At 56.8% G+C, this 7,566-nt stretch overlaps 1 protein-coding gene across 2 annotated transcripts in view; it reads right to left on the reverse strand.

Moving 5' to 3' along the window:
- The window catches only part of DDX59 (DEAD-box helicase 59), a 24,469-nt gene that overhangs the window by 2,536 nt on the left and 14,367 nt on the right, over positions 1–7,566 (reverse strand). The window contains exons 1-7 of one of the 2 annotated variants that reach the window (XM_011367261.2): positions 7,444–7,566; positions 6,318–7,075; positions 4,877–5,044; positions 3,748–3,837; positions 1,721–1,972; positions 908–1,060; positions 368–496 (exon numbers count right to left, since the gene is read on the reverse strand). In XM_011367261.2, coding sequence (XP_011365563.1) covers positions 368–496; positions 908–1,060; positions 1,721–1,972; positions 3,748–3,837; positions 4,877–5,044; positions 6,318–7,064 — 1,539 coding nt within the window. In that variant the 5' untranslated portion in view covers positions 7,065–7,075; positions 7,444–7,566. The remainder of the gene's footprint in view (positions 1–367; positions 497–907; positions 1,061–1,720; positions 1,973–3,747; positions 3,838–4,876; positions 5,045–6,317; positions 7,076–7,443) is intronic. The other variant, XM_023534753.1, reaches the window with a different exon arrangement.

Consider the following 7,566-nt stretch of genomic DNA (forward strand, 5'->3'; position numbering starts at 1 on the left):
CGTCCTGAAAAGCGAACGCTGCGACGGACCCATTTCATTTGGGCCACGTTTGTCAACGTCAAACCAAGTCCTTCTTTTCCTGATTACAAAAGTCACTTAATATGCCTCTTGAAGAAAATAAGAAATATAAAGGAAATTCAAAGGAACCGAAAACCCATGACTTAAAGAAATTTTTAAACTAACATTTTAGGTTAATGCATTTTAGGCACATGTATAGTTTTTTAAAAATTAGTTTATATATATACACACACATATATATTTTTTTTTTTAAAAAAAAAACAAAAAATATCATTTCCTGTCCATTGTGACAGGTTTTTGGTTTCTTCTGCTCCCCGTCAGGGTGGCGGGGGCCCCCAAAGCTCTTTACCTGGTGCACGTACTCGTCCATACTTGAAGGCATGTCGAAATTGACCACCAGCGTGACACTGACCAGGTCCAGGCCTCGCCCCAGCACGCCCGTGCTCACGACCACCTCGTAGCCCCCGTCCAGCAAGCCCTTTCCAAAAAAGCCACAGGGTTGACAGCTCGGAGTGCGTCCGGGGCCATCCGTACACCCAGGCGTCGTCCCTGTCCCCTGCGGGCCCCCACCTGGGGGCCTCCCGTGAGCAGTCGGCCCAAGTCCCTCCCCTACCCACTGGGTGCTGTCTCGTGACCGACTCGGGCACAGCTCTCCCCGGGCGAACCACGCTCTGCCCCGGCTTCCGCGTGACTATCCCTGGGGTCCAGGCGGGCTGGTCCCCAGACGCGGACGCCCGAGCGAAGAACGGTCCGCCTCGGCTGCCGCTCGCCTCAGCCCTGAGTCGTCAGCAGAGGTCTGCTCTAGACGCCAGCTGCTACCCCGTCTCTCTCAACAGGGAGTCGAAACGGGGTAACGGGCCGAGGAGGGAGCAGAGGGCGCGGGCCAGACCTCCAGCACGCACGTCCTCTCGGCCTGCGGCTTCTCCGCGTGCACGGCGGCGCTGCGCAGGCCCGTGACCTTCTGCACGGCCTCGCTCAGCAGGTCGGCGCCCAGCCGGCAGTCCACGAACACCAGCACCGGCGGCTTGAAGAGCTTCTTGTCCTGAAAAATCAAAGACGCGCGTTTAAAACGATGCCTGGGACGTAATTTACAACGGGAAGTTTTTCTGAGAGCAGGACTATCGCTGGCCACCAACAGGTTGATACACATTGTCGAGGAGGAAAAGGCATATTCTGTTCAGATGAGGGTTTTCTTTAGAACAGGCACAAGCAGAAGCGGGTCTCCTGCCCCTCGCATTTGCGCTTCGCTTCATTACTATCGAAAAAATAATTAGAAAATTTTAAATACCATTCGCAGGCCAACGCGACCCGCATTACCTTAATACTGTTTCTCAGGGACCGTGCGGCGTGCATCACCCACTTGACAGACTTAGTTATCGTTAAAAATTCTATTTCTCAAGAGAGAATAGCCAAGAAACACCTTATCTCCCCTTGTATATAAGACTGCCAACAATCTTTGTAACAAAAATAAAATATTCTTGAGAAATAACCTTGACGTTTAAAAGACTTTCTATGATAAGGAAAAGAAAAACCAATTCTGCATCTATCTATACAGCACGTTTTTCACAAATAAAAATGTGTTTGATTCCCACAGAATTGAGGTAGGTAGGTATTTAACAGTAAATTGACACCGAAGCCCCCCGAAGCTGCATCTAAACTTCGCTCTGAGATCCATGCGGTGGGGGCGACGGGCGCTGCTCACATTCAGGATCTCGAACAGCTTCTTCTTCTTGGCGGGTTCTTCTACCCACAGGACGATCTGCCGCACGCTAGAGCACGGCAGGTTCTTCTCGCCCGCGGCGATTCTCACGGGGTCCCGCAGCAGCCGGGCGGCGAGCTGTTCGATGCTGGCTGGAACCGTAGCTGACACCAAGACGGTCTGACAGTCGGCGGGAACATTCTCCAAAACGTCCAGCACTTGCTGTTGAAAGCCCATCTTCAGCATGGTGTCGGCCTGAAATCAGATCATCTTAAAGTCAGTTCTGGACGGAACGGCCCAGAACCACCCAGGCAAGGGTGACGGAATCAGGAACATAAAAATTAAAAACGCTTACACAGAAAACACACCCCAATGACAAAAGAAAAAAGATCAACTGGGAAAAAGTTATGCTCGTGTAACAGTATATACCGCGTAACCAGCTGCATGCTTACGATGACACGCGACTTGGATACGTGAGAAGTAAACGGGCCACAGGTAAAAACAGGTGTCCCCTGACAATAATAGAAACGTTGTCGAGCTTTTCTGGGACGTGCTCCGCTCCTAGTGTTGCCCGCATGTCTCCACAGCTCACGGAGTCCGGCGTCCCTGACAACGTGACGTCCCTCTCTGTGGCCGAAAATTCCTGCCGAGGGGCCCGGGGCTAAACGTCCAGTCACCAGGCCGCCCCCGAGCAGCTCAGAGTGGCTGGCGGCTCGCGTTCTGAGCGTTGCCTACGTGGCAGGCACCCGCACGCGCCCCCGTGACACTCGTGAGGCGGCACCATTACGACCCCGGCCTCACAGACGAGGAAACGGAGACACACGACTGACACAGTGGTCGGCGAACGGCGACCTGGGACGCGGGCCGCGGCGCTGGCTCCAAGCCCACATCATGAGCACCGAGCGCAACGGTGTGGCTCGGGGTTCAGACACATGAAGAGACCCCGCCTTTACAGAGCCGGGGGTCAGGAAAGGAAACAGACGGGTGGGCCGGAAGTAGCAGGATCCGTGTACCCGGAATGTTACATGTTTAGATCACAGTGTGCGACACAGTGACCAGCTGCCGTCACACGCTCATTCTGCTCCCGTCACTGAACGGAGTGCCCTTCCAGAACCCCGTTTCCGGTCAGTCCCTAGACGGTGGCCGCTCTACAAACAGTGGCTTCTCTCTTCTTCGGGGACTGTTCGTTCTCAGCCCCTCCTTGTCTCTCAGGTGACTCCTCTGTGCACTGACTCACCTGCGGCTCTGCCGGCCCTCAGCGCCGGCTCCGACGCTCCAGCCCCCTCCCCAAGAAACCAGCACGACCCACCGACTCCAGTGCCCGCCTCCTCGATCCCCTTCCCCTTTGTCGCCGCTCACACGAAAGTCAGTGCTTCCGAAGCAAACGCGGGCGTCTGACCAAGCGCCACCCCGGCCCACTGCCCCTTCACCAGCCACAGACGCCTACAGCTCGCGGAGTCACCTCTGCCACCGTCCCTCTCTCGCACTGTCCCTCACAGCAAGAGTCATAAAGGAACAACAGAGACCCGCAGATGTCACCCTTGACACCTACCACCTGCGCCCTGTCCCGGACCCTTGTCAGCTCTCATCTGGGCTCGTCTGCCAACTCCTCTCATTTCTCCGGCAGCAGAATGACCTCCCCACATCACCACTCTAAGCACGGAAAGTGTCACGTAGAAAGTGTCACGGTCCCCCACACCACGTCCTGTCCCTCTGCCTCCCCTCCGGGCCCTCTGTGTTTGTGGAGTGATGGTCCCCGACATGTTTAACGGCCTCATCGCTGAGCGCACGGTGCCCAGTGACTCTGTCCCGTCGAGCAGGGACAGACAGCTGTGGCTTCTCCTCGGCACCGGCACCGTAGCTCTGGTTCACTCGGGGACGGCCTGGGGACCCGCTGCGACCCAGACAGACCCCATGCTTGTCCTTTGGGGCAGAGAATGCCTGAGTACCCAGTGAGATCAGGTGACTATGAGATGCTTTTCCCGCGTGATGCAGAGTCACGTCACTCACGCCTCCAAGCGCGGCCTCACCTCATCTACCACCACGATCCTCACGCCGCGGAGGTCCGCAGAGCGCTGCCTCAGGATGTCCAGGAGGCGCCCCGGGGTCGCTATGACAACCTAATAACAGGAGAAGCAGATAAAGCGTTAGGTACTGACCCTCCTCTCCGTCCTTGCCGAGCGGCTAATACACGCCAGACGCTGTGGCAGGCACCCCGAATTCGACGACGGCACCCCGAATTCGACGACGGCTACATCCGCCAAGCTCTGCTCTCGCGAAGCGCATGATACAAAGGGAGGAGCCGATCAGACGAATAACTAACTGCTCCTGACGCCAGCGCAGGGAGCAGGACGCGGAGCACCTGTCCAGGACCAGCCGACACCTGAACTGGGACCCGGTGAGCCCTGGACGTGAGCAGGTGCGGAGGGCTCGGCGCTGAGGCTTCCGGGTGAAGGGAGGCGTGGAGGGGCCCAGGGTGAGGCCGACACGCGGCAGGACCAGACCGGGACAGAACCGCGAGCAGCTGACCACCACCGGCTCTGTCGGCAAGTACCGATCCCTAAACCCCTCTGGGCCTACGTCATTTTTATCTGAAAGTATCAAGATCAAAACTTTTTAAAGAGGCGGACTGAAGAGCCGTTCCTAGCTGCAGACGGAAGAGACAAGATCACTGAGCGTGATTCGAACCGGATTCTTGAGCTGTACGATTTGACGGGACAATCAGCAGAACGCGCACGGATCGGAGCAGCAGGCGACAGTGACGTCGACCCGGCTGTGCCGAGGTCGGCGTCCAGGTCACGTGGCGGGCCTGGCCGTGCAGGACACCGCCCTCGCTGCAGGAGTCACTCTGGACGTGGCTCCCTAGCTGCACCCCACCTTCCTGAGGGTGGCCTTCTCAACCGCAAGGGAGGGGATGTGCTAACCCGGCTCCAGGAGCAGGTGTGACAACTAAACGTCACAGAGCACGCGAGAACATCCAACATGTCTGGCAAACGACAGACACTCAGTGCGTGTGTTCCTCTCCTACGTAAGAGACACTTTAAAAAATGACACTTGGCAGGAACTTAAAGGGCGCCTGCAACCACGTGCAAAACTTCCTCAAGGAACAAACGAGGTCCCGCTCCGCTTCCCTAAGGCACGCCACGCAGCCGGGCCCACCTTCACGCGCTGTCGCAAACGGTGCAGCTGCGGAGGCAGGGGCAGGCCCCCCACCAGCAGCGCGGTCTTCATGCCAGGCAGGCCCTTCATCAGCTCTTTGGCCTGTCCCTCTATCTGGATGGCTAGCTCTCTCGTGGGGGTCAGAATGACTGCGCACGGAGCCGCACTCTGCAAAGACAAGAAAACGAGTCTGCAAACACCCGCGGGCCACCAGTGCACACGGACTGCACTCGCGGTCCCCAACCTGTGGGCACCAGGGACCGGCGCTCCTATGAGATCTAAGGCCTGAGGATCTGAGGTGGAGCTGAGGCGTGATGCGGGCGCCGGGGAGCGGCCGCCGGGGAGCGGCTGCAAATACAGATGAGGCTTCGCTAGCTGCTCACCTCCTGCTGTGCGACCTGGTTCCTAACAGGCCACGGACCAGTACCAGTCTGCGGCCCCGGGGGTTGGGGACCCCTGAGCTACATCTTCAAGGTGAATTCAGGCACGTTTCCCTTTTAACATGTTCCCATCGGCCCACCTGGAAGTGAGGCTTCGTGCCTTCTGCTCACTGCAGATTTTGTCTCCAAAACGCACCATACACGGAACTCAGGTCTCGCATAACACAGATATACAACGAAAGCTAAACGTTGCGGCCAGGGAGAGGCGTCTGCAATGGCCAGGGTGGGAAGGAACGTGGAGGTTCGCTCCTGGTCACTCGGCCTCTGGGGTCTCCAGCCATCTCCTCCAGCTGCCTGAAGAGCTGGCCAAGCTGGGCCTTCTCCCGCCTCCCCTCCTGGCCGGCGTCGCCGCCCTCCTCGTCCAAAGAGCTGACTCAGGCGCACATCCCTCCAATGTACTTCACCGCCTCCTGGACAGCTAGCTCGCTCTCTCATGGATTTCCCACATCATCGCCCACTTTCCAGAACTGCATGCCTTAATTCCTTCTCTTTGCCTACACTTTTTGCTCCTTGCCAGACTTCACACTTCACGTAAGGAGTCGGCATGGGTGCTAAACTAAGGGTGGGGGTACTTTAAACACTATAAACGAACGAGAAAGGTAAGGCAGCATTATTTTAAGATGATCCGTGGATTTAAGGGACTATTTTGAAACTCTCCCATAGTCTTCTGACTTTGGTGTCAGTTTTTAAAAATATCAAACCCAAAGGCTGAATTGACATAAAGCACCGCAGCTCATCAGGTCAGCAAGATTACACGCCCGTTCCAACGGAAAGCTTACTCCTTTAAGAAAAAAGTTAGAAAACATCTTGTAAGGAAAGTCATTTTCGAGTCCCGCGATGAAGCTATTTGATTCAATAAAAGAAAAATCCCCTAAAATTGTGTTTTTCAGACACGCTACTCAATTCTAAATACTGTTTCCGTTTGCAACTTTAACACGTTGAGTTTGAAACCTGGTAACCGGCACGCGTTTCTGAGAGAGACCGTGTGGACCCTACCTTACCTCGAAGAGAGCTCGGATGATGACGGGAAGGAGAAAAGCGGCCGTTTTTCCGGAGCCAGTGTCAGCGCTGGCCAGAATGTCCCGTCCCAGGAGCCCCACGGGCGTCATCTGCATCTGGATGGGGGTGGGGACCTCATAGCCGGACTGCTTCAGGTTGGCGTGTAAGGCCTCGGGGAAACCGCAGTGCTCAAAGTCCACGATGGGCCTGGCCACGTCTTGCCCTTGAACTGAAATCCCTAGCTGCCGCTTAAGATTCTCCACCTGGTCCTCGTGAAGGCCGGAGATGAAGGGGTGCTCTCTGTAGGCGTAGGGCGCAGGGGGCGGGGCGCCGGCTTCCTGCTCCTTCTCCCCGGACCCGGACCGCAGGAGGTGTTTGGCTTTGCACTCCAGGCTGCACACGTCCGCGTCCGTCTTGTCGCAGATGTACTCCCCGAACCGGCCACAGACCACGCACACGGGCTCCCCGGGCTCTGCGCAGCGCTGCGTTTTGGAAAACGACTTAACAGGCTCCTCGGGGAGAGGGCTGTCCTCCGAACGGGCCTCGGCCAGCGGGCCCCGCGGTCCCGCGCTGTGCCCGTCCGCAGCTGCGGCTCCCTCCGTCACTACAGCGCCCACTGGGGCGCCCACTGGGTCACCCGCGCCGTCACCGCGCGGGCCTTCCGCTTCCGGTTTTGTTTTCTTAGCCGCACAGCTTTTGCCGTCCTCGAGGGCACTCCTCTTGACCTTGAGAGATCTTGGGACAAACATCCTTCAATATCCTGTCAAGGAAATTGTATAGTGAGATTTCTCTTACTCTCGATGAAGGTCGAGAATAAAGTACCAGCCGGTCACCCTGCAGTCGACTCAGTGCCCCTGAGCTTGGCCTCAAGGAACAGAGAAGCCTCGTGACACCACCTCTGTCAAGCTTTTCTCCCATTCACGAGTTTCCTCTGCGGAAACACAGGCCTTTCCTTGCACACGCGAGCGGCGAGCCGCTGCACGTGCCTGCTCCTTGCACTCCGAGTATGGGACAGCACAGGAATCCCGGAGCAAGCCCTACTGCGTTTTCACAGAAGTCAACAGGAGGACGACTTCACAGTGGCACCTTAAAGCACAGAGAAAACTGCTATTTTGATACGAGTGGCACCTTGAGTGCTTGCAACTTCGGGTCACAGAGCTCAGCGCTTCCCGTGTCACCGAATCTTCGCGCACCATGTCCTCAGAGCTGCTACTGTGCTGTCCTGTGTATTACAGACTCGGGTTCAGGAGG

The sequence above is a fragment of the Pteropus vampyrus genome, unplaced genomic scaffold (assembly GCF_000151845.1).
Source record: "Pteropus vampyrus isolate Shadow unplaced genomic scaffold, Pvam_2.0 Scaffold131, whole genome shotgun sequence".
Taxonomy (NCBI): Eukaryota; Metazoa; Chordata; class Mammalia; order Chiroptera; family Pteropodidae; genus Pteropus; species Pteropus vampyrus.